Source organism: Nannospalax galili, unplaced genomic scaffold (assembly GCF_000622305.1).
Source record: "Nannospalax galili isolate Female #2095 unplaced genomic scaffold, S.galili_v1.0 scaffold259, whole genome shotgun sequence".
NCBI classification, from domain to species: domain Eukaryota; kingdom Metazoa; phylum Chordata; class Mammalia; order Rodentia; family Spalacidae; genus Nannospalax; species Nannospalax galili.
Window position 1 is genome coordinate 304,199 of NW_008344750.1, and position 27,776 is coordinate 331,974.

General features: G+C 41.0%; 1 protein-coding gene across 1 annotated transcript in view; it reads left to right on the forward strand.

The window, feature by feature from the left end:
• The first annotated feature begins 520 nt into the window (after window positions 1-520).
• Slc5a4 (solute carrier family 5 member 4) overlaps window positions 521-27,776 on the forward strand; it is a 43,920-nt gene continuing 16,664 nt past the window's right edge. Inside the window, exons 1-8 of the mRNA XM_008840988.1 lie at window positions 521-730; window positions 1,500-1,571; window positions 3,435-3,539; window positions 6,076-6,135; window positions 11,827-11,931; window positions 20,120-20,225; window positions 21,544-21,624; window positions 24,220-24,440. Of these exons, the coding sequence (XP_008839210.1) occupies window positions 572-730; window positions 1,500-1,571; window positions 3,435-3,539; window positions 6,076-6,135; window positions 11,827-11,931; window positions 20,120-20,225; window positions 21,544-21,624; window positions 24,220-24,440 (909 nt within the window). The 5' untranslated portion in view covers window positions 521-571. The remainder of the gene's footprint in view (window positions 731-1,499; window positions 1,572-3,434; window positions 3,540-6,075; window positions 6,136-11,826; window positions 11,932-20,119; window positions 20,226-21,543; window positions 21,625-24,219; window positions 24,441-27,776) is intronic.

Consider the following 27,776-nt stretch of genomic DNA (forward strand, 5'->3'; position numbering starts at 1 on the left):
CATGATCTTAGGTTCACTTATAAAAACTGCCCCACTTTCATCACAGCCCTGTCCTCCTGCAGCCACATTCTGCACCCGGAGATCACTTCCCCTCCCTTGAACAGGCTGCCAGGGTCTTGATACATCAGGTGAAGTCCACTCAAACTCCCTGTTCCAGGTAACTCCACTTTCAAAGGATAAATCTGACCAGGAACATTAACTATTCTACAGGAACCATCACCCTCTGTCCCACCTGACTTTGTCCTGAGCCCCTCACCTCTATACTTCTCCCCTATTTCCCTCCGTCCCTCTTTTGTACTCCCTTGAACTGGCCAAATTTCCTTAAATACTTTTCTTTGCCACTTGTCACAACACTTTTCCCTCTAATTCTCATCCCATGTCTGGTTTCTCTCTTTGATTTTCACATTCTTTTAAAGCTAGCACTGGTCATTGGAAGCCTAGCGTTCCAGAGCCTGGACTCACAGGAGAGGTTTAAAGGTCCCCATGATTGAGAGCTGACTCTGATATTGCCCCAGCTGCCTGAGGCTAATCATTAACTCTGTGTTTATATAAAGAATGGTCCACATTTGCAATGGGGACAACACTACCTACAACCATGGCCAGCACAGTGAGCTCCAACACCATCACAGGAGACTCAGAACTGTCTTCATTGTCAGGAAACATCCAAAATGCTGCTGACATCTCTGTCATTGTCATCTATTTTGTGGTGGTGATGGCTGTCGGAGTATGGGTATGTGAGAGCCCAATAAAATGTCAGGGTGGGCACCAACATTGCAAGGGAGAGTGTCTTATTGTGGAAGATGTGTGAAATGACAAATTGAGATATTAATAATTCTACAGATATCATTACCTTTCTGTCTGAATCATATCATTGTTTGTGACATAGATAATGTTTGCCTTGAATTTATCCATCCAGCAATGTCATCATTTGAACAGACAGAACTCAGGGCTACAGACTTGCTGTTTGGCATGTCCAACACCTAGCACAATGGACACAAATGTCATTTTTATTATTTCATTTCAATTACTTTCCTTTGTTAACTAAGTTTCTGGCTATGTAAGTCATTTGTGTTTCCTTTATTCTTTCTTTTTAGTAACAAGTTAGAGCTGTTTCTTCCACAGACAGCTTTAGTGATATGTAACAATGTAAAATATGTTTTTCAAACATGATTTTTGAGTCTATTAAAAGTTGTTGTTGTAGCTGGGTGTGGTGGCACATGCCTTTAATCCAAGCACTTGAGAGGCAGAGGCAAGTAGATCTCTGTGAGTTCAAGGCCAGCCTGGTCTACATACATGGTGAGTTCCAGGCCAGCTGGGGCTACATTGGGTAACCCTGTCTCAAAAAGAACCCCCCAAAATTGATGCTGTATCACACTATCTATAAAAACGTGTCTCTATAGGAGTGCTAAAATATTAATGTCAGCACGCTGGCCAGAGCAGCTGGGGTGTCTTGCCAATCTTGGGTTCACCTGCTGTTTTCTGATCTTGTATTTCCTCAGGCGATGCTGAAGACCAACCGAAACACTGTTGGAGGTTTCTTCCTGGCTGGTCGAGATATGACCTGGTGGCCAGTAAGTAGGCCAGGGTTTCCTGGAGATAAACATTGAAAAATTGTGGGAGGGGTACTCTTTATAAATCCTCTTCTTCAAAGCTGTCACCTAGAATTCCAGAAAGATTATGGAGTATAGCCAATAGTCAATCACATAGAATTCCAGAAATATTACAGAGTATGGCTTTAGTCTGGCATTTGGAGACCCCTCCCCCACTTCAGTTCTGCTCATGTTTTCTTGGTTCCCATGAAGAGCCTTCTTGGCTTCTTAGCTCCGCATGGCCCTTCTCTGCTCCCGACCCTGAACTAGGCTCCTCTTTTTGAGACTAGCTTTTCTTCTTTGCCTACCCACCTCAATGTCAGCTGGCTCTCGGTCCCTTCCAGTCTTGCTCCGAGTCTACATGTTCTGCTCTACACTCTTACTAAGGGCAGGTTGTGCTCACTGGGATGGTGTTTATAGTGAGTGGTCCTACTGTTTTCTTCTGGGTTTTGATGTATGGTCTCCTCAGACATACTTTTCGTTCAGTAAAGGCAGCATATTTTTCTATGAATCTGGAGAGTGTCAGAGTTGAGTTAGTTACAGTTGGTACTCAGAAAATGCTTCCTTCAGCAGATCTTCTGACTTGTCTAAATAGAATAAAAAGAAATGAAAACTTGCAACAAGCCCGGCAGGGATGATTGGAACAGATTTACTTGGGACACGCAATCAATCAGACATCATCTTCCTACTATTGTTATTGTGAAACACGTAAATCTCAACCAATCCCACAGTCACAAACCAGCTCCTTATCTCCCCTAGCCCAGCCCGAATGTCTGCATTCAAAAAGTGATTTTACAGTGGAAAATAAAGTAGAGTCAGAGAGAGCCCTGCAGGGTCTCACCCCAATTCTGCCCGTGACTGATACTGACTTCTCTGCTCATTGAAGAAAGCACTCTTCATCTTTGAATCTTAAGAACTGAAGGCAGTGTGATGGATGAGAACAGGGTCCTGTGGCTAGAAAGAAAGAAAAACAAATCCCTCTGATTCAATTTAATAGTCTGCTATTAAGAGTCAAGTACCAGCCAGGCATAGTGGTACATACCTTTAATCCCAGCACTCGGGAGGCAGAGACAGGTGGATCTCTGTGAGATTGGGGCCAGCCTGGTGGTCTACATAGTGAGTTCAAGGCTATCTGTGGCTACAGAGAGACCCTGTCTCAAAAAGTTTTTTTTTTTTAAAGTCAAGTGCTAATAAGTCTGGCAGAACACATGGGTAGATACGCTGACATTCCCCTAAGACAAGATTCACCAAGTTTTTCTATACAAGGCCCAATTGCAAGTATTTTATGATTTACAGACAATAGTCTGTTACAACCACACAGCTCTGCCATTGTAACCCCAAAGAACCCTTAATCAGAATGCTATGGTGTATGAAATTCATGGCTGAGTTTCAAGAGGAGTATTAGAGATACTAAATTTTAAATTTCGCTGAATTGCAAATTTTCACATTTTACAAAATACTAAAATTTTTTTGGTCTTTTTTGAGATAGGGTCTCTCAAGTAGCCCCAGCTGGCCTGGAACTCACTGTGTAGACCAGGCTGGCCTTGAACTCACAGAGATCCACCTGCCTCTGCCTCCCGGATAGTGGGATTAAAGGTATGTTCTACCACACCCAGCAAAATATTAGATTTTTTAAACCATTTTTAACTACTCAAAATATGAAAAATGTTCTTAGCTTATGGGTCACAGAAAAAACTGGTAACAGGCTAGATTTTGCCCATGCACAATAGTTTGCTGGCTTTTGTTCTAAGAAGTAGATTGGATTAGCCTCAATATCTATTCATTTCCAAGAAGTTTTATTTAGATCTTTAAAAATCTAATCTTAGTTGGTCTCTTGCACTGCAGATGGGAGCCTCTCTCTTTGCCAGTAACATCGGCAGTGGCCACTTTGTGGGCCTGGCTGGGACGGGGGCAGCTTCAGGAATTGCCGTTACAGCATTTGAATCACATGTAAGTGACATCAAATACTTTTTTCTTTTAAGCCAAATCCATGTTGGGATATTTTAATTGAAATGTTCTCCCAGATTGTCTGGGAGTCTGTATCCGATGTATTCCTTTTGTTTCAGTTTTTATTCTTGCTTCCACCCGTCCACTTTCTGTTTGCCTTTAAGTACTTCTGTAGCCCCATTGTGCTTGGGCCGGTTGGTCACATTATTACTGACCTCTGAGCTTTTTCTCAGGCAGTTATTCCTACCAGGATATCACCTTGTACAGCCCAATTCCCACTGTCACTTGGCCCCTGTGACTATTTGAGCTCTTCTTTTCATGTCTCTTCTCTGAGTTAGAACACTGTATGCCCATCCCTAATCTGAAAACAACACTTAAAATAAAAGGAAGGGAGCTGGGGAGGTGGCTCAGTGATTAACATGCTCACTGCACATGTAAAAGAACCAAAGTTCAGTTCCCCAGAACCCACATGTGAACACTCGGCAGACACAAAGGCCCACTTGTAATTCTCAGAAGGAGGAGACAAGGGATTCCCCAAGCAAGCTGGCTCGTGAGATTAGCAGTATCAGCAGGTTTGGGGTTTGTTCGGAGACCCTACCTCAAAGAGTAAGGTGCAAGAGTGATTTTAAAAGATCCCTGACATCAGAATGACAGAGTATATGGGCTCCAGTGGGGGCAGTGGATATGGAGGGTGCCATTTGGAATGCGGGTATAAAGATGAATAAGATTGTTTGGGATATTCTATATGAAATACATACTAAAATATCAATAAATTTAAAAAATGAAAAAAAAGATCCCTGACATCAACCTGAGGTCTCCACATGCATGTGCACACACTTACATACATATGAACATGCATACACACATGCATACATAGCACAGACACATTAAAAAAATCAATAAGTAAAGAGCCATGCCTCCTTATTTGAGAAGTTTATATTCAAGTAGAAAAAAACAAATATGCAATAACTATCATGCGAAAAGTGCAAAGAAGCCTTTGTGGTGTTCAAAGATCACACAGGAGGATCGTCCATCATGACAATGGTAGGATGGATAGAAACTGTTCAAGTGACCTTGACCAAGCCACTAACAGCGCAGTAAGGAGTGAATGTTTTGTGAGATAGCAGGTAAGACTTTACAACTGAGCTCAGAAGCTGTGTCCTTTCACTGGACCCTAAGTTCTTAAGGACAAGGAATGCACCGTCTCTTCCACACGTACCACTCTGTCACCTAGCACACCTGGGCATGTAGCAGGAGTGTCATAAAGTTTGTGAATAGCCTGAAGTTTTTCTGTTCCCCACAGTGCATGTGTGGAGATCAGAGAATGACTTCCAGTTGGTTCTTTCCACTGTGGGTTCTCAAGAGCAAACTCAGGTTGTCAGGCTTGCACAGCAAGTGCTTTTACCCACTGAGCATCGCCCCCTAACTTACCCTTTCTAATGTTTTTGTGTATGTGTATATTAGTGAGAGGAAAAATGTTGGACCATGAAACTGTAAACAAACCATCCCTAGGTGGACACCTTAAGTCATCATAAATGCTTTTGCCTTCCCAATGTTGAAGGTTTTATTTTCTTTTTTTTTTTTAATGTGTGTGTGTTTTGTCTGTGTGTAAGTGCATCCTTATGTGCAATGCCTGCAGAAGTCAGAAGAGGGCATCAGATCCCCCTGAAACTGGAGCTACGGATGGTTGTTAGCCACCATGTGGATGCTGGGAACCAAACCTGGGTCCTCTGCAGAAGCAGCCAATGCTTTTAACCACTGAGTCATCCCTCCAGCCCTGGGTTTTGTTTTGTTTTTTAATTACTTTTAGCTGCTTTTGCCTCAGAAGTATCAGGGACTCCAATATACATCCAGTCATTGGCCAGACATGCCTTGTGGCCTGAAATTTGTTTTGACAGTACCGCGAACCCCGCAAGTGAAGGCAGCTTCTAGAGGCATGACAAAACTGACCCATGACCTCATGAGTATCACTATTGGGCTACTCTTTATTTGATTACTCTGCCCTTTTAATTTTTGACCTTGAGCTTCCTTAATCTCTATGAAGCTCAAGTTCCACCTACTTAAGCCAGTGATAACGATGCTTATTATGCCTGCTTCAGTAGCTGCTGTAAAACAGTGAGTGTACTCTGTGGAGACTGTAAATTCACATCTTAATTCCATATTATATTTTTATCATTATTATATTTGGCAAGACTTACAGGAACTGGGAAGTTCTTCCCATCCCAAATTTCCTTCTCACTGCTTTAACACTCTTATCATTCAAGATCATTGCTTTTGACAACGGTTATCAGCTGGGCTCAAATCTCTTTATCTTCTGGTTGGTTTGACACATATCTTTGGTTTCATTCATTCTAAGCCCTGAAGAGCGATGGTCTCTGAATCATAGACACAGAGGTAAAGGATCCACTGTTGTCTGGATATCATGATTGTTGGATTGGACAGGAGCTAAGAAAACTATTTTTTTAGTTTTCAGACTCAGAAGTCATAGAATTATAAGATCCACAGTCACTAACTTTCTGTTGTTCTTGGTCTGTTGCAGTCCTTTCTGTTACTGCTGGTTCTGGGTTGGTTTTTTGTCCCCATCTACATCAAGGCAGGGGTGAGTATCTGTTCTAGGAAAAACCTTCAAATGTATCTGTCATACATTCGTTAATTCAGTTGTTGTCTCTGTTCTATCATGAAACCTGGGCACTTGACCCTCATCAGCCCTACTGCTAAGAATATACAGGTGACAAAAATCAATTGCTTGCCCAGAAGGTCTCCCAGTATAGAATGTGACTATAGTCAAGAAAAAAATCAGTGGTAGGCCTGCATGATGACTGTGGTGTTAGACCTCAGCCTGATATGGAACCCTAAAGCTAGGCTCACCCTTGTACTTCAAGAAAAGCTTTTCAGAGGTGATCTGGCTTATGTCTTAAGAGATGAGATTCGGCTCCCTCAGGTGGAAAAGCTGGAGGATGGGATGTCAGTGAAATCAATACACAGAAACTGAAAATCTTCCTTATTTAGAATATTTGGAGGTCAGGTAAAATAAGGTGAAAACAAAGTCTATGGAACAAGGGTGATGAGTAGTAGTGCTGCCTATAGGCACATGTGGGTTCAGTCATGAATCTTCATGTGTGTCCTTCCCCTGGAAGAGGACTGGGGCCAGTGGAAGAGTTGGTAATGGACCAGCGTTAACCAAAGTATAACATATACTTGTGTAAAAATATCACGAAACCCATTGTTTTGTATAATTAAAATATGCTAATAAAAATATAATGATATGTTACTATATGACTAGTGTAATAGCTAAAAATTTCTAAATGATGGTACTGTTAAAAAATGTGTCCTAAGGCTGGAGACATGGCTCAGTGGTTAAGTGCACTGACTGCTCTTGCAGAGGACCCGGGTTTGGTTCCCAGCACCCACTTGGTGGGTAACAACCATCCATAACTCCAGTTCCAGGGGATCCAATGCCCCATTCTGACCTCAGTGGGCACTGCATGACATGAGTGCACTTACATACATGCAGGCAATAGACACATACACATAAAATAAAAATAATAAATATTTTTTAAAAGGTGTCCTAGGCAGATGTGGTGCTGCATGCCTTTAATCCCAACATTTGGAAGGCAGAGGTGGGCGAATGTCTGTGAGACTGAGGCCAGCCTGGTTCACTTAGGGAGTTCCAGACCTGCTGGAGCTACAAGGAGATCCCGTCTCAAAAACAAAGTGTCCTGAGCTCATCAGGTAAAGGCACTTGCTGCCAAACCTGACCACATGAATTCAATCCCAAAGACCCAGGTAATAGAAGAAAAAGCCAATTCCTAAAAGCTTTCCCCTGACTGCCTCATGCACACTGTGGCCCATGAGTACATGTGCACACCCAGAGATGAGTAAGTAAATGTAATAAAATTTTAAATGCAGAACTTTCAAGCACTCAAGGGTTATGATCAGAGTCCCATTTTCTGAAGTTTTACCCAGACATCCGAGTGGACAATGGACTTGAACAAAAGTTCATGCAATCTTGGAGATAGCTTAGTCAGTAAAGTGCTTGCCATGCAAACATGATAATAACCTGAGTTTGATCTCTAACACTCACATAAAATCTGACCATGATGGCACATTCACCCCAGCCCTGAAGAGGCAGAGACAGGCAGAAGCCTGGGGTTCACTGGTTAGCCATCTGAACCTAATCAGTAAGTTCCGGGCTGGGACAAGACACTGTCTCAAAAACACAAGGTAGAGAGTGCTTAAGAAATAATACCTGAGGTTGCCCTCTGGCCTCAACATGGACACACACACACACACACACACACACACACACACACACGCACACACACACACACACACACGCACACACACACACACACACACACACACACACATGCACGCACACACGTACATACACACAAATACAAACGTTTATGCAGTCTTGGCTGAGTATGGTGGTGTATGCCTATAATCCCAGAATTTAAGTGGCATGGGCAAAAGGTTCAGGACTTCAGCATTAAGTCTAAGGCTAGCCTGGGCTACACCAGCTCTAGTGAGGGCCTGATCATGTATCACATTACATATTATGGGACACATACAAAAGAGGAAACCACACTTGCTTTACAATATTTCACCCCATGGAATCTACCTGGGCCCCTCAAGGAAAGCATTAGTCTCTCCTACAGACCTAATAACCATCTCGTAAAGGCCACACCACCACACCACCATTACAATGGAGACCAAACATCCAGAACATGACCTTTTAAGGGATAAATATTATCCATACTGACTATAGCAGATTCCTTCCTTCTCTACTGGCCTTTAGTTCCACACAGCAAGTTCATCTCAATCTTCGGCTCACAGCACAGTGTTATTTGAAGTTTACCCACAGCATCTCTTTCATCTTTCATGCCTATGATCTCAGCACTTGCATGACAGAGGCAAGAGGATTGATAAGAGTTGGAGATCATCCAGGGATATATAGTGAGACCATGTCATTTAAAACCAAATCTTCTCCCTGCATCCCACGAGTGTCCACTTGAATGTGCTTAATGTATGATTAGATCATTGTTTCCTTGAAAATTACAGTAGTATTCTGTGTATCTGTGTACATGTAAATATATATTTAACTTACATAAATGCTAATCTGCTTTAGATTTTATTCTAGGCTTTGTATACTCCATGTGGATTTGATTTTTAAAACTCAATACTTGGGTATTCATGTCCAGTTTACTTTCCTCTGGGTGATGCTCATTGGCTGCCCCACTGATAAACCCCTAGGTTGCTTGCCATTCTCCAGCACCACAATGGGCACCACAAGGAAATTTTGAAGGAGGCATGATGAAAATGAATTCTGATCTAAATTTCTTAAGAGAATAGTTTTTATGTATATTTTATTAATTTTTTGTGCATTCCATACAAAACATCTTAATCATCTTTACATGCCCTCCCCCATTTGGACTCCCCATAGCCCACCTCACCAGATTTAATGCATTGTCATATGTGTTAAGGCCTAGCAAGTCAAGTTAGTGTACCCAGATATCCCTCAGTGCAAGTTCATCCACTGAGGTCTATCTACAGTCTCTCCCTTAAAGAAGATCAACTCTCCCTCACCCAACAGTACTCAGCTGCCTACAGTTCTTCAGCTAAGGTTGGGGACTGCTGCCCATTTCCACAGTTCTGTGATGGGTTTTTGTGTGATTAAGTTTGCATGTGTCTTGTGCATGCTGTCATCATTGCTGTAGGTTCATATGAACAAAGTCCCAGGAGCCCATAAGACTGTTTCCTTATGGTCATGCACCTCCTCCTTTGCCTCTTACAGTCTTTCTGCCCCCCTCTTCTGCAATGGTCCCTGAGCTTTGAGTAAATGGAGTTTAATATAGGAGTCCTGTCCAGGGACCCACACTCTGCAGATTCTTATTCTCTGCGTTTTCACCATTTGTGGCCTTTTGTGTTCATGGCCCTCTGTTGCATGAGGGAGCTTCATTGATGAGGGTTGAGAGATGAATTAGTGTTCCCTCTACCCCTTATTCCACTATATTTCATGAGTCTTAGGTGTAGAGATCCCATTGTAGATATGTCACTTAGGTTTGAGTATCTCACAGACATATTCTCTGTGTGTGACCAGTTGCGGAATTCTGTAATAGCCTCTGCCTGTTGCTAAAGAAGCTTCTTCGGTGAGTGATGACTGGCATACTTGCCTGTAAATATAAGGATCCATATTTATTATAAAGAAATTACATTTGTCTAGGGATGTGATAGCCTTGGGGTTTTGTCTAAGATCTATGACCTCTGCCACCCATGTGTATTTAGCTATGTTTACAGTACCATATATGAGTTCCTTCCCATTGAGTAGGCTTTAAGCCCAATTAAGTAGCTATTGAGTAAATCCAAGATAAAAATGCCACGACTGCACTGATAGAGTTTGCTGTGCCAATCATTGTTGTGGTTATTAGGCCTTGAAGTTGGAGTTAGACCATCAATTAGTGTTCTCCCTTAGCAGCTTGCATAGTGTCCTCCAAAACTATGAGAGCTAGCCTTCAGGGATGTGCTTCTAGATCAGTTCCAGCTCCATTGCTCCAAGTCCTGTGTCTGAAGTATGTCCTGTCTTCAGTGATAGAGTCTTATCTTCAAGTTCTGAGAGGCAATCAAGGGCTGTGGCAGTGGCCTGTGTAATTTTGGGAGTCTCTTGGACCATCCTGGTCAACAACTCAAAGGGAGGTTCCTCCTGTCTGACACTGTTTCTTGTTATGTAGCCTTCAGCTATACACACGAACTCATGTAGAGATATTGTATGTGATTTTTCAGTAAGCTTTTGAACTAATACATTTCCCCCTGGTTTTTCATACCAGCTAAGCATTATTTATCTCTCCTCTCTCTCCCTGTCTAACTCTCCTTCTTCTCCCCACCCCCCAGTTAAAGTACTCATATTTTCCCCCATTTTGCCCTTGATAATACCTGTCTTCTATGAGTCCCCCCTCTCTTGAGCTCCTTCTTCCCCTTTGCCTCCATGGTTCCTTTTATAACCCTTCCTCTTCCCCTCCCAGTTAAATACCCCTATTTTACCCATTAAACCCACTATTAGCAACATCTATCTAATAGCCTTTGTCCTTAGATTCTAAGCTACATTTATATAAATCTAAGAGCTATTAGATTGCTGTTGAGAATGGCCACAGTCAGCCACTGTCTTGATGATCATTATTGTCCTAAGGTTCCCATTCTGCCACAGCTTCATCAACACATAATTTTCACCATCCCAACAATAGCAATCTCCTTTATTAATCAGGGTCAGGATGCACTACAGTTACTGTGGCTCCTCTACAAACCAACGCTGCTGACCAACTAAGGCACTGCTCTGTGTGTGACCCTGGTTACCACATTTCTCCACTCTGTCACTGGTGCTTAGAGCATGGGGTGACACCTGGGATGAGGGTGCTCTGGGGCCAACTTATGGGTATTACCTTGGAGGTCACCATATATTTATCAGTTGCTCATTCAAGTCCTTTCTAGTTCCAGGCTTAAACAAGCTCTGCTGAAAAGATGCTGTCATTGGCTCAAAGCTCACACCGCAAAACACATGTTACGTGTTCTTGGCTGTGACTTGGGTCCCTCAAGGGTCGCACTCGTTTGGTGGTCTACGAAGAGTTCCGCTTCTTGTTTTTGAAAAAAGCTGCGTGGCACACACACACACACACACACACACACACACACACACACACATGTGAGCACGCCGTGTGTGTGTGTGTGTGTGTGTGTGTGTATGTATGTTTATTAACAAATTTTTATATTGGAGGAGACTAGGACTTAATATAATTCATCTTCAATAAATGTAATTATATAAATAAATGCTCCAGTGTATATCTATACTATCCTCAATTATCAATGTATTATGTAATTACATTGCAATTTATTATTTACAAATGTTATTTTGACCGTACTACAGCATCACCAATATAAATAATAGAAAGTATTTGTTGTGTGTCAGCCAGGTATTTGGTGATGCTGTAGGCACATTACCTCTACTTCTACATGAAATCTTCTCTTTGAGAAAATGGAAATTCAGAGACTGTCCTTTGCCAAAAGTCCTAAGATGTAGTAAATAGAGCCTGGAAGAGCTGCCAAGTTTGTCATTCTGTCTCCAGTGCCAAGTTCATTCCAGTCTTGCCACTCTAGCAAGGCGCTGTGCCTCCCTCACATCTGGCCACCCCAAGACGCCGTGCACAGCGCTTCACTGCCTGCAGTTGTTTAGAAAATCTCGATGAATCTGAACGCACTGGGCTCTGGAGTGAAACCCTGTTGATGTCTGTCTCTGCAGGTGATGACCATGCCAGAATACCTCAGAAAGCGGTTTGGTGGGAAGCGACTCCAGATCTACCTCTCCATCCTCTCCCTCTTCATCTGTGTGGTTTTGACAATCTCAGTGAGTTCAGGGCCTCCGGCATTGTCGTTTCCAAAGTTTGCCTATTGGGGCAGCTGCTAAAATCAGAAATTGATGTGTATAGAATGACAAGGCATTAGCACATTAGCAGGGTCAAATCTGAGGATGCCTTAACCTCCTTGGGGGTCTCTCTGCAAAGTCTTAAGCAGGGAAAAGATGCTCAGAAGATCCACAGACCTAGAGTAGCAGACTTTCAAGTCATGAGAGTCCCAAGAGGGATCAGATTAGATCCCTCTAATCTGAAAGCGTTCAGTCTGTGAAAAAGCAGCTGTGCAGAAGGGGCAAATGTCAGTCACTAAAGTAATAACGGCTACTTCCCAACAAAAAGGGAAGATCCCCTGGGCTTCTGCCTTTTCCACCATCCAATAACTCCCTTATATTTTCTCAGAGCAAGCCCAGATTCATGTTTTCATTTTCAATTTAATTATCAAACACCTGATCCAAAACGGAAGTACTTTGTATTAGTATACTGACTCTTCTTAAGCTTACCCTATCTTATCAAAGACTACCCTTTAAAATAAGCATCATAAACTGCTTCTGAAATAATTACTCCTTGGAGATAATCAATGACAAAAGAAGACATGAATTTGAAGTTTGAGCAGCATGTGAGGAAAGCAAGGAAAGAATAACTTTTTATCCTTATGTATCAATGGAAAATCTCTGCAGGTTTATAGTCCAGGCACATGTCTCCATGTTTATGATAGAAATTTGTCAGCCTCTTTTGCTCTTCTGTTGAACTATGATTCTTGCAAGCAAACCAGCTTTAGATTAGATACCATGAGCCTTCCTAATGCAATGTACTTTTAGCACATTTTTCACATTATTAAGCTGTGCCTAAGGGTAATAAATATTCTCAAGCAGGAGGAGTTTCTCCATATACCCAACGAGATGAGGGTTTAGGCATGTAGTAACCGGCTACTTATAAAGAACTGTGCAAACAGACTAAAATACAATCTAAAACAGAGCATATGGACAAGTACAGTATTCTGTGCTACCAGGGAAGGGGCTAGCCCTTGCCAGTGAGAATTGGAAGTGGTCTTTTCATTGAACAGAAGAAGCAGAGGAGTCCCTTGGTGCTGGAGATTTGTACTCACATGTTCCACAAGTGGGTTAAACTTGCTACTCTCCCAGTTCTCCTCTGACATCTACAGCATTATGGTTCCAAAGAGCAAGAACGTGCCCTGCAATAGAAGGGCAGCTGTTAAAAGATGCCCTGACAGATGTAACCTTTTGAAGTGGGAGGGCTCTCAGTAGTAAAGAACAAGTGAGTGAATGTTGATAAGCTGGGAGGGTACAAGGAAGTCAAGGACATACATGTGTATTCATGTACACCTGTGATCAGCCGGAAAGATAGCACAGCAAACATCCTTTCTCACCTACAAGGTTATGTTTTGAGTGATATTAATAATGATTGATCTTATCCATGTTTGCTTATATATATTTACACTCTGATAACCAATTCCATCCTGGCTACTTACTAGACAAATCATTCATTATGAGGACTTAAGATGGTACAGTTTCCAGAATTCTTTCCTACCCAGGTTGAGAACGATCATCTCACTCAAAGGTACTCAACCTCTAATAATATGCACACTGAGAACCAGCTGTGGCATGATGTCCTTTCATCCCTAAGTGTTTCAGATTAAAGCTCCTGAAAACGCTGACAGCCTTCTAGGAAAGAGCATTGCAAATTGTTAAGTCAGGAAATTAACATTGATACAAACTGCCATCTTATCTACAACCCTTATTGAGGTGTTGGCGATTGTTCCAAAGCAGTCTCTATTAGCAAAAGAAAATCCTAGAATCCTTAAAAAAAACCTCTTTATTAGAATATTTCGACATCATTGTAGATGTAATAAATGCCAGTGAGCTGTCCACTTAAGTTGTTAAAATGCTATGTTCTGGCCTATGTATATTTTACCACAATAAAAAAATTGATAATATATAAGGTACTCACATAGGATTTCAAAACCACCAATTCAGTGTCTTATTACAATATAATAGAAACAAATATCGAAGAATTCATAAGACACTGTGAGTTTTAATGTGTAAATGATTGGAAAGAGCAGCAAAACAAACTAAAATGTTGTGTGCAATAATTTCCCCCTTCGTAACTGGGGTGATCAAGCCCACTGTGGATGCAGGTGAATGACAGAGAGGCATGAGCAGTGCCTCCCCAGGCAACCCTCTTTCTGAGGTAGTGGAATATTTTATACATAGTCAACATTGAAAAAACTTCCCTCAGCTTGCATAGCAACTTCATTCCTAGAAAACCCCAGTATATAAAATTGCAGAAAGTACTTGTTTGTAAAGCTGAGGTGGGCTATAGGTTAAGAGAATCAAGAACAGGTTTTTCACTAACACCCTTGTCTGGTGAAGGATAAAGTGCCAAATCTTATTTCAAATCTTAGGGGGAACAAGCAAGCATTTCTGCCCCACCTCCTACTAGCCCCAAGTGCTACAAACAAACCTAGAACGAGCTCCTCTGTGACTCTTTGGCATTTGTTTATACAAATACAATTTATTTCTAACTCACATACTTAACATGCTGTTTCTCAAGTATTTTGTTTTTTCTTTTTATATGGATCCTAGAGGATCTGACTTGAAGGGGGCAGATAAAAGTGGGACCAGCACAAGTTTTGTGAAACTGGAAAGCACACATTGGGGTTCCAGAGTTAGATGGGTGCAGTCTTGCACCTGGGGGCTCCCTCTGTAGGAACCCTTCTGAAAGAACCCTGGGGGCTCCCTCCAAAAGAACCCTGGCTTTCTGAGTATTTTGCCTGCTGGGTTCTACATTGTAACCACCAATCCTTTAACATTTGGTGTTTATGTCTTCACCCTCTCCTCCCAGTGACTGTTCTAAACCATCCACTTAAATTGTTTTTTCATTTATGAGTTCGTTGTTCTTGGCACCGGGTTGATAATGACATTTTCATACAGGAGTGTATTACACATTCAACAAGCCCCCTCACCCCATCTTTGCATTCTTCCCTGGCCTTCCCCTCTCCCCACCAGTCAGTCCCTTCCTTCTTCCTACACAGTTTTGCTTCTACTTTCACGTCACATAGACAAACATGACTTAATGTATCTACATAAAATATAGGAACCACAAATAAGAGGAAAATATACAATATTTGTCTTTCTGAGACTGACTTAATTCGCTTAGTATGTTTTTCTCTAGTTGCATCCATTTTCAAAACACAACACAACTCTATTCTTTTTTTTTTTTTTTTTTTTTTTTTTTTTTTGTCTTTTTGAGATAGAGCCTCCTGTAGCCCCAGCTGGCCTCCTGAACTCACTATGTAGACCAGGATGGCCTTGAACTCACAGAGAGCCACCTGCCTCTGCCTCCTGAGTGCTGGGACTAAAAGCATGTGCCACCATGCCCAGCAACTCCATTTATCTTTATGAAAAAAATCCATTGTGAATATATACCACATTTTCTTTATCCATTCCTCTCTTATTGGCTACCTAGCTTGGTCCCATAACTTAGCTGTTGTGAAAGTGCTGCAGTAAACATTGATGTGCAGGTATATCTGTGATATGTTGACTTTGAGTCCTTTGGATAAATACTCAGAGGTGGTGCAGCTGGGTCCCATGGTAGATCTACTTTTAGTTTTTTGGAGAACCTCCATTTTTATTTCAATACTCCTTGGGCTAGTTTAATCCCCACCAGCAGTGTATCAGGATTCCTTTCTGTCCACATCTTCACATCATTCTTTATTTTCTTCATGACTGCCATTCTTAATGAGGTGAGCTGGAATCTCAATGCAGTTTTAATTCTCATTTCTCTGATGACCGATGAGGTTGAACATTTTTCACGTTTATTGGCCATTTGTACTTCATTAAGAATTGTTGACCTGGGGCTGGAGATATGGTTCAGCAGTTAAGTACACTTGTTGTTCTTCCAGAGGACCCAAGTTTGATTCCCAACGCCCACATAGTGGCTAGTAGCCATCTGTAACTCCAGTTTCAGGGAATCTGATGTCTTCTTCTGACCTCCACGGGCATTGCATGACATGGGTACATTTACATGTAACATGCAGGCAAAATACGCATACACAAAATAAAAATAATAAATAAAATATATATATACTTTTTTTTGTCTATTTGAGATAGGGACTCCCTGTAGCCCTAGCTGGCCTGGAACTCGCTATGTAAACTAGGATGGCCTCAAACTCACAAAGATTCACCTACCTCTGCCTCCCAAGTGCTGGGGTTAAAGGCGTGTGCCCAGCTTAAATAAAATATTTTTTAAATTAAAAAAAAAAAGAATTGTTGACACATTTTATTTCTCTATGTATTGATTGGGTTGTTTTATTTCTTGTCTAGCTTTATGAGTTCTTTGTATTTTTAGATTTAATGTACTGCCATATGTATAGCTAATGAACACTTTTTCCATTCTCTAGACTGTCTTTTCACTCAGCTGTTTCCTTTACAGTGCAGAAGCTTTTTAATTCCATGAGGACACATTTGTTCATTGTTGGCATTATTTCTTGAGTAACAGGAGTCCTATTCAGAAATTCAGATATAGGTCTGTACCTATATCTTGAAGTGCTTCCCCTGAGCATCCCTCTAACAGTTTCTGAGTTTCAGGTCTTACATTAAGGTCTATGATCCACTTGCAACTGATTTTTATACAGAGTGAGACATAGGGACCTAGCTTCACTTTTCTACATGTGGATATTCAGGTTTCCCAGCACCATTTGTTGAAGAGACTTTTTTTCTACAATGTGTATTTTTTGGCATCTTTATAAAAAAAAAATCAGGTGGCTGTAGTTGTGTGGGCTTATATCTGTGTTACTCTGTTCCACTGACCTGCATGTGTATTTTGTGCCAGTACCATGCTGTTTTTATTACTATAGCTCTGTAGTATAACTTGAAATCAGGTATGGTGATATTTAAAGCATTATTCATCTTGCCCAGGATTGCTTTGGGTATCTGGGATATTTTGTGTTTCCATATGACTTTTAAGATTGCTTTTTCTATTTCTTAAGGAACAGCATTAGAATTTTGATGAGGATTGCATTGAATCTGTAGATGGCAGGACAACCATTTTCACAATATTAATGCTTCCAATCCATGATCATGAGAGAGTTTTCCATCTTCCAGTGATGTCTTCCTTTTTTTTTTTCATCAATGTTTTAAAGTTTCCATTGTGGCGGTCTTTCATTTCCTTGGTTAAGCTTATTCCAAGGTAACTTTTTAGGCAGTTGTGAATGGAATTGTGTCTCTGATTTCTTTCTAGCATGTTAGCTATTGGTACATAGGAAGCCTACTGATTTTGTATGTTAATTTTGTGTCCTGTCACTTGGCTCGAAGTGTTTATTAGACCTCACAGCTTTCTTGTGGAGCTCTTAGGCTCTCTGACATATAGAATCACATCATCTGCAAATAAGGATCTTTTCGTGTCATCCTTTCCTATTTGTAACCCTTTTATTTTCTTCTTTTCTCATCTCTCTGGTGAAGACTTCAAGCACTACATTCAATAAGAGTGGACACAGTGGACACTCTTGTCTCATTCCCAATTGGCATAGCAAAATGTTTCAGACTCGCACTGGCCATGCCCTAGCCCTAGAGGTCTCCATTTTATAGGCAATCCCTAACTCCTTTAGGGGGGTTAAAAAGCCAAAGTCTGGATTCTAAGTACTTCTTGAGTTGTCTTTAATTCTTAGCTCTTCCAGTAAACTGAAGTTGGAAAACTATCCATATATCTGTCCATGTAACTGTATATGTTCATGCATATACATACGTAAAAACTCTGCTGCAACTATACCTAGACATACCTTTGAAGTCATGATTTCACACCGACTTCAATTACAATCCCTCTCCATAGAATATTCATTGCCTTCCCAAATTCTGCATATGTTCTTTACTTTACAATCAAAAATCCTGACTCCCCAAACCATAAACATGCATGTTTGTTTGTTTCCTCCTTAATACATCTTAAATAGTTCCCAAATTGTCTTACACATTGCCTCTTCAGCAAGTAAACCTCCCCGAATTGGGAGTTATTTGTGATTCTTCATCATGACACCAGCATAGCTAGCCAAATAGGATATCCTTCATTTTACTAAATTTGAGACTTCTAGAAGAGGAGGAGGAGGAGGAGGAGGAGGAAGAGGAGGAAGAAGAAGAGGATAAGGAGGAGGAGGAGGAGGGGAGGAGAAAGGAGGAGGAGAAAGAGGAGGAGGAGGAGTTACCCAGAAATGTTTACATTCATCTATAATCTATATTCATTATAGAAAAACCTCTCCTGGTTCAGCCATGGATCTAAATCTAGCCTACTGCTCTCTGAAGTGGATATCTACGGGGTATTTGGTGCTATATAATGCTAAGGTCCTTCAGTTGAAGTTCTGTTTCTCTCCACTTCTCTGATCTTGATGCCATGCAGATCTTGTAGATAAGGTTGAGTCTCTCCTGTGTCTTGTGTTATGGACTCCATGGATGTACCTTGACACACAATATTTTATCTTGGATATACTTACCTATCTAGTGTAGAAATTATGGAGGTTCACAAGCTATGCTATCAACACCACTATCTTTCCAGAATGATTTCTCTATATTTCCAGGTATTCCTATTATATATCATCAAGTAAGATCCTAGCATAGCCATATTAAAAAGGTGTTTAACAATCTGACCTTCAGAGACACACTGAACAGATGAGTCCAAAGATTACTACTTACTGTCTGGGTTCTATCAAGCCAAATCTCTGTCTCACTTAATTTCCTGAAACTCAACATGATTATAATAACAACACCTACTTTATAGGCAGTTTGGGAAAATAAAGAACGGTATAAATTCTTTCAAGGTTTAAAGGTATAGCTAACTCTTTGGCAGTTTAAGCATTTCCAAAATAATGTCTCATTCATTTCTTGAAACAGAACAACCCCTTATAAAATTATAATAAAAGTGTGTGTGTGTGTGTGTGAGAGAGAGAGAGAGAGAGAGAGAGCATCCTTATTGACAAACAAGAGTGAATACTAATTTTAGGGACTTGGAAGATGGCTCATAAGGTAAGAGTGCTTGCTATGCAAGCATGAGGGCCTGAGCCCAAATCCAGCACCAATTAAGAAGTCAGGACTGGGGCTGGAGAGATGGTTCACAGTTAAGAACACTGGCTGTTCTTGCAGAAGACCCAGTTCAAATCCCAGCACCCACATGGCAGCTAACAACTGTCCATAACTCCAGTTCCAGGGGATCTGACAGCCTCTTCTATCCTCCATGGGCATTGCATGACACGGGTGCCCTTACCTACATGCAGGTAATACATGCATACACATAAAATAAAAATAATAAATAAATAAAATATTTTTTTGAAAAAAGAAGCCAGGCCTTGTACATGCCTGTAACTCCAAGTGCTTGGGGGATGGGAAGGTGGAAACAGGAGGATCAGTAGGATAGCTGGCCGCCAGCCTCGCTCCAGGTTCACTGAAAGATCCTGTCTTAAGGGAATAAGGTGGAAAGAGATAAAGCAGGACACCTGACATCTCCCTCTGGCCTCCATGCATGTACAGGTACATGTACACATGTATGGCACACACACATACACCATGCATGTACACCACACACATTAAAAAGAAGAACGTGAGAGAGAGAGAGAGAGAGAGAGAGAGAGAGAGAGAGAGTGCACATGCATGCATATGGAGTTATCCCAGGAGTTTCAGGCTAGCCTTGGCACGATAGCAAGACATTCCAAAGAAAGGCGAGGAAGAGGAGGAGGAGGAGGAGGAGGTGGAGGAGGAGTCCAGAAATGTTTGCATTCATCCAATATTCATTAGAGCAAAACCTCTTCTGGTTCCAGTCATGAATTCTAAAAGGTATATATTTTAGGATTTATATATATATATATATATATCACCATCATAATCAGAGGTTCCCATAAGCAATTATTGAGCATCTCTAAACCTCACAGAAAAGGTTCTCAGACCATGTCACCTCAATTTCAAGTGTCTGAATGGAGCAACTGATAAACTGCTATGAAGATAAACAGTGAGCAAAAATGGCTGTTTGAGCCGTCCTGGCAGAATTTATTATCATGAGAATGTTTGTACAGTCTTCAAAACGACTAGGTTTACCAGGAAGAGGGTGGGCATGTGAGCACTGGGAAAGAGAAACCAGAGTCCTGAAAGGCTTGCTTCCTCCCCATCCTGGCTGTTCCCTTTCTAGTCAAACATATTTTCTGGAGCCATATTCATCAAGCTGGCTTTCGGACTGGACCTCTATCTGGCGATCTTCATCCTCCTGGCCATCACTGCTGTTTTCACCATCACTGGTGAGTCTGCTGTGTGCTTTGCTCAGTTGCAATGCTGTCTGCTGATCCGCCCATAATGTACATGAGTGTCTGTGTGTATATCACACTGAATAGTCGATGACTAAATCTGATATTCAGTAACGAAACAAGGACAAATTTCCACACTAAAGTAAAAACCGGTATTGCTAGATGGCCTTGTACAGGTAACTGCTAAAGAAAATTTCATGATATTAAACTTTGCCTTTTCTCCTACTTAATATTTTAAAAGAAATACAATGAAAGTTTAGAAGAGGTAAAAGATCCATGTATGTTGGCATGTGCCTGTAATCCCAGCACTCTGGGCTATAGAGCAAGGGAAAGAAAGAAAAGAAAGAAAGAAAGAAAGAAAGAAAGAAAGAAAGAAAGAAAGAAAGAAAGAAAGAAAGAAAAAAAGAAAGAAAGAAAGAAAGAAAGAAGAAAGGAAGGAAGGAAGAAGGAGGGAGGACGGGGGAGGGGAAGGAAGGGAAGGGAAGAAGAGAGGGAGAGAGGAAGGGAAAGGGAGGGGAGAGGGAGGGGAGGGAGGGGGAAGGGAAGGGAAGGGGAAGGAAAGGAGGGAGGGAGGGAGTGAATGAGAAGGAAGGGAAGGAAAAAAGAAAAGAACAAAAGAAAGAACAAGCAAAGGGAAACAGGAGAGCAAAGGAAAGCCACAGCACTAGGGAGACTAAGGTGTGAGAGCAAGCCTGTGTAGGCAGGTGCAGTGGCCGACGCTTGCAATCCCAGCAACTGGGAGACTGAGGTGACTTGCCAGAAGTTCAAAGCCAACCTGGGCTACATAATGAGCTCCAGGCCAGCCTTGGGTAAAGAACAAGACCCTGTCTCAGAGCCAAAAGACAAGCTTGTGACTCAACCAGGAGCTTTTTCATTTCCTTGGTTTGTTTAGCTAAAAAAAAAAATTTTAATTTCTAGTCCCAGCATTCCAGAGACAAAGGAGATGGATCTCTGTGAGATCAAGACCAGTCTGGTCTATATAGTGAGTTCCAGGCCAACTGAGGCTACAGGAAGACCCTGTCTCAAAAAGACAAAAAAATTAAATTAAATTAAAAAATAAAAATCTCGCTAAGTTACCCAGGCTGGTCCTGAACTCACTCTGTGGCATAAGCTGACCTAGACTTTACAATCTTCCTGCTTCAGCCTCCCCAGTGGCTGGAATTACAGGCCTGCTTCTCCAGGTCTGGTACCCAGGAGCTTTTGACGTTTCTTCCTGAGTCGTTTATGCTATTTGGGTGGAAGAGAGCCCAGCTGTGATGACTAGTGCATGAGTGCCAGTGGATAAAACAGGGTTCTTCTCTTCTCTTCACAGGGGGCTTGGCCTCTGTGATTTACACAGACACGATCCAGGCCATCATCATGCTCATTGGATCTTTTATTCTCATGGTGTTTGGTAAGTGACGATGCCGTGCACCAAGCCCTGGATACTTGTCTGTCTGTCTGCTCTTTATTGCTGCTTTCCAGCTCTACTGGGTCACATTTTCCTATCATTACATAGCCCCCATCATGGAAATGTTTGTCTTGCTTCTTTCTTGCTTTATTAGGCCAGCAAAAGGAATTTTTTAATTTTAAAATATTATGCAAATTTCTTGTTTGAGCCTTGTGCTCAAAATCATCAAAACCATTATCTTTTGGTTGATAACTTTATAGATATATTGGTGCATTATATTGAAAGCATAAAAATCTTTGATTTCTGTAGAATTTTCATTAAAAAGAGGATTAAATATTGGAAAAACTCAGATAACTATTAACCAAGTTGTGTCTATTTTATATAGCAATCAATTAAAATATACTATTCAATCCAGTTAGATACATGGCTTGGATTCTCCTTATGACTCACTGTATCCTCACTTCATTCTCTTGTCATGATGGCAAACAATGGTAAGGACTCAACTGTAAATTTGCATTTTCTTCTATGGGTATTTATCTTTGCTTAGATAATCCCCCACTGCAGTAAAAAGACAAGAAAATAAACATCTCTCCTTGGTTCTGTAATCACCATGTTCCATCCAATAATCTGCACTAGAGCAACCCTGGATGTCCATGTTCCTGATCACATAGTTTGAAATACACGAAGTAAAAACAGAAAGCACAAGGAATCCATAATGGCTGTAGGTAACCTCAACACAGGCTGGATACCGTTAGTCATCCGTGGCTGCCAAATTAAACTCAGTTCTTTTGCCTAGCTAAATTTCAAAGGTCTAGTGGAATACTCGTGACTGCCATCTTACCTCAGACAACACAAATTCAAGCAATTCCTCCATTGCAGACAGTTTCTGTTGCACAGTACTGCTCCGGAGGCCACAGCCAGAAGTAGTGCCTCCTGTACATTATGTAGTTATCAGAAACTGCTGTGCTACTGCTGTTCCTTGTTCTTGGATCTCTCAGGGTCCTCCATATATTTTTGTTATAAACCATATTAACCTGATAAAAGCAGTTTCCTTCTGTGTCTGCACCCTCCCCTGGCCTACTCATTTTGCACATGATCCCAGCACAATTTTTGGCAATTATATGTACTCAATTTAATAATGAAAAGGTGAAGGACTATCAATTCAGCTCCACAATTGTATAATAGTCTGATGAATTTTGCATCATTGTGGGGAGTCAAGTTCAGAGGCCAGAGATGGTGGGTCTCAAGGAGCCAGGATATTAAAGAAGATTCTTGGAGCCACTGGCAAATGCAAACTTTATTTTCTCCAGGTGAGACCATGCACCCTTGGTCCTAAGGACTTTTTTTTTTTTTTTTTTTTTTTTTTTTTTTTTTTTTTTTAAAAAAAAAAAAAAAAAAAAAAAAATTCAGCTATGTAGACCAAGATGGCCTCAATCTCACAGTGATTTGCCTGCCTCTGCCTCCTGCGTACTGGAATTAAAAATGTACACCACCACACCTGGCTTCCCAGAGCATTTTCTTTTTAATGTGTATGTGTTACACAAGTGCACCTGTGTCGTGCAGCGCCCACAGAGGATGGAAGAGGGCATCAGATCCCCTGGAACTAGAGTTACAGACAGTCATTAGCCTCCATGTGGGTGCTGGGATTCAAACCCAGGACTTCTGCAAGAACATCTAGTGCTCTTAACCACTGAGCCATTTCTTCAGCCTCCCAAGGGCATTTTATAGGAAATCACACAAACGTGGTTTCTTTGCAAAACTGGCTATATAATGAGTTACATAACAGCCATGTTTACTGTTTACTTATAGTTCCCTGGATGTCCAGTAGTGGCCATCATAACTGTCATCTTGGAAGTCACCAACATCACCATATAATGTAAACTTTTATCTGGCTCTCACAGCCTTTGTTCCCTTCATTCATCTGAGCTTGAACTCAGTGACTCTGGCCTTGAACTCACAAAGATCCGTCTGCCTCTGCCTCCCCAGTGCTGAGATTAAAGGCGTGCACCACCACGCCTGGCCTTCTAATATCAATTTTAATTCCTGTTTACACCTGACTAGCCGCTTCAGACTTATAGTGGTCTCTGTCTCACCATTTTCTCCTCATCCTCTAACCTGCTGCCTTTAACTCCTCTCCTCTTTCCATTTGTTTTTAAATATTACAATTAGAATATGGTGTGTGACACCAGAAAATCAGATGTGCCTAAGATCAGAACAGCCAGGCTCTGAGTCAGGAAGAGAGGCCATTGCTTGCTCTTCTTTCCAAAATGTTGGGGCTTCTGATAGCTAATTCCATCAGGGTTGCTCCATTAACTTCCCATCAAGCTTGCTTCAGCTGTGGGTGGTTGTGAGACACCAATGTCAGTCTGTTGCTTCAAAAACATCAGTTGTATCAGATGTGGATAAGACATGTCTTTTTTTTTTGGTCTTTTTGGGACAGGGTCTCCCTGTAGCCCCAGCTGTTCTGGAATTCACTATGTAGACCAGGCTGTCCTCAAACTCACAGAGATCCACCTGCCTCTGCCTCCCTAGTGCTGGGATTAAAGGCGTGCGCCACCATGCCTGGCTAAGACGTCATTTTATCCGATACATTTTCAGCATTTATTGAAGTTGGGGGCTACGAGAGCTTTACAGAGAAGTACATGAATGCCATCCCCTCTGTAGTCGAAGGGGACAACCTGACAATCAGCCCCAAGTGCTACACTCCTCAGCCAGACTCCTTCCACATTTTCCGAGATGCTGTCACTGGAGATATTCCATGGCCAGGAACTGCGTTTGGAATGCTCATTACAGCTATGTGGTACTGGTGCACGGATCAGGTAGGTAAATAAGCATGTGTGTGTGTGTGTGTGTGTGCATTTCTTTTAATTGTTATGTACTTGCACATATTTTTCCTCATTTGTGTTCTTGTTCCTCCTCATCTCATAGAAAAGCATCTAGCTAGGGGTTGGAGAAATGGCTCAGCGGTTAAGAACACTGGTTGTTCTTGCAGAAGACCCGGGTTCGAATCCCAGCACCCACATAGCAGCTAACAACTGTCCATAACTCCAGTTCCAAGGGATCCGACAGCTTCTTCTGACCTCCACAGGCATTGCATAACACGGGTGCACTTACCTACACACAGGCGATACATGCATACACAGAAAATAAAAATAAAGAAAAGCATCTAGCGTCTGCTTTATATACACAAATATCATCTACAGAGCCAGACATTTCTACAAGGCTGATTATGAAACGAGCTGCCTGATGGCGTCCTACTCTGTATCATGTCTTTCAGAGGCAAACACGACGGCTTTTTCATCTAAGTATTTTCCTATTTATTGCCGTTCTCTGAATCCTTGCACCTAAAGAATGATCTTTGAACCATGAGCATGGACATTATTGCAGACCCCACTAGGCACAAACGCTCTCACACTCTACCCAGGCACATTGTAACGGAATTTGCGCGCTAACTTGATCCCCACGTGATTCAAATAACCGCGCGCGCTAACTTGATCCCCACGTGATTCAAATAACCGCGCTTCCTCCTGGTTTTCTTTTTGGCCTTGCCCCTTCCCCACCACGGTGAGAGATGACAGTCCGCTCTTCCACTTTTCCACCCCCAATCCCATACAAGCAAGTTTCCAGTTTTCCCATCTTCCCAATGAAATCACAGTTTGGGGAGATCAGCGTTCAGGGTTACCATTTTTATGCCACATGAAAGTAACTCCCACAAGGCCCTGTCATGCTCTGACTGATTCTTTGGCTTTCTTTTTTACAGGAAATTAATCATTCTTTAGTTTTCTTTTCTTTTCCCTCCAATCTTACTTTATATAATTGGGTGGATATAAATTAATACACAGAAATTAAGCAAGATGCATGTAACAATTTAACAGAATCTGATCATCTAATTTCTTTCAATATTCTCAAATTTATCAAGTCTATCATGAGGCTCATAAGAATATTAAAGGACACATGAACATGAGAGCCTGACATCAAACTAAGTATACTTTAAATTCTTCCCTAATTCAATTGTGAAGGCCCTGTATTTTGTATGCAGAAAGGTGTTGGGGTCAAATATTCAACGCAATGTAAAATAAGAAGCATTTCTAATTCGTTAGGTAGAGACTAGTCCTTTTGCTAATGAGTTTTAGCTGTGAGACCCTGAACTGAACAAAAGAAAAAGGTAACACATGCTTAATGGATAAAACATTACCATATCTTTACTAAGACCATCTCCACCTTGAACGTTTCAGAAGCTTAGAATATTAGAATATTCTTACATTAATTGCAAGAGAAAGGAATACATTCCTTTTTTAAGATCATAATTATGAAGCCCTGTAGCTATGCAAATTCTGCTGCATTTGCGTAAAAATGAGACACACCTTTGTTCTTGTCAGTCACCTAGCAGGACTTAACAGATGCCTTTCCAAGAAATAGAATCTGGGATGCATTTGTATAACTTCAATAACCTCAGTAACTAGAGATACAGTGTTCTTTTACTATGGTTAAGAACAGACAAGTAGAAAAAGAATCAAAATTACGACAACCGTGAAACTACTTGTCACGTTTCATCATGGTGCCACCTTTATTTTTACATAAGCTTGGTGGCATATGTGAAGCTCTACCTACCAGAAATCCTATTTAAAATTTATCTTCACCTTCACTTACTGCTGTATTAACACCCAATACAATTATAGAAAATACATAAGAAAGGAAATCATTAAACCTGCTTTACTAGAGCTGGGTTCTTGACATAACATTTTTGTTTGTGTTGTTTGTTTGTTTGTTTGGGGTTTTTGAGACTGGGTCTCCCTGTAGTCCCAACTGGCCTGGAACTCGATATATAGACCAGGCTAGCCTCAATCTCTCAGAGATCCACCTGCCTCTATCTCCTGAGTGCCAGAACTAAAGGCATGTACCACCACGCCTGGCATAACTCTTTTTTAAATTATTTATTTAATAACCACATAATTAGAAGAAGCATTTCATTACAAAAGCATTGACATATTCAATAACAATTTCCAGAGCTAAAATGCATCTCTTTCAAAATTGGCTGTAAATTTTTAGGTTTACGGTTGAATTAATACATAACTCATTTTTAATAGAAAAGGTATAGCACATCTCAGTTCGCCTACAAGCTGGGAAGTCACTTTGAATTCTGCATTTTCTAACTGTAAACAGAATATAGCACTTATAACAGGTTATAAATGAACTGATTTTCAGTCCCAATGATCATAATGTTATTTTGGAACTCAAAGCAATGAACTCCATTTCCAATCAGAAAAAAATATGAAAACAAGCTTAAGTTATTTTTGTGCAAATGTTATGTTGAGTTTTTAACATAAACCTTGACTCAAATGCCAATAACTTCAAAAAGAAGTTGACTGAAGGAAAGAAGAAAATTATTTCATTTAGGAAACATAATTACTATCTTTTTCGTAATCGTGTTCACACACAGTATAAACATGTATAACTGCGATTCTTTTCTTTTTAGAAGAAGCATTTCATTACAACTTTAACATACTCATTAACAGTTTCCAGAGCAAAGATATATCTGTTTCAAAAGTGGCTATAAAATTTTTAGGTTCACTGTTGAATTAATTCAACTATACAATATTGAACTCAGTACAAGCCCTGTAAGACATAAAATTGAATGAACTTTTAACCTTTAAAAAAGATCACTATTTCATTTTAAAATATACTGTTTCTTACAGAAAGACTCATTGTTTTTGCTCATAACACTGGGATGTTGGTGCATGCATCTCTAATCTGTATGTATCTGATTATTACTGGTCATAATTGGTTGCACTCAGATCCTTGGCACCTGTGTATTTCATTGAGTAGATTGGGTAGATTGACCTGTGTATGTCATCGGGTAGTGCATAATCGGTTGAACTCAGATCCTTGGCACCTGTATAAAGTCATTGGGTAGATTTCAATGGTAATGTTTATCACCTCTACTAATTAACATGATGTAAATTTTTATGCTTCCTCCTCAAATATAATTCATTTTATCAATTTGTTGGGGTTTTGTGTTTGTGTGTGTGTGTGTGTGTGTGTGTGTGTGTGTGTGTGAGAGAGAGAGAGAGAGAGGCTTATTCAACTGCACACCCACTTCCCATGTGGCACCCTCCCATAGCCTCCCTCCCCCAACTAGAGCCCTTATACTCTGT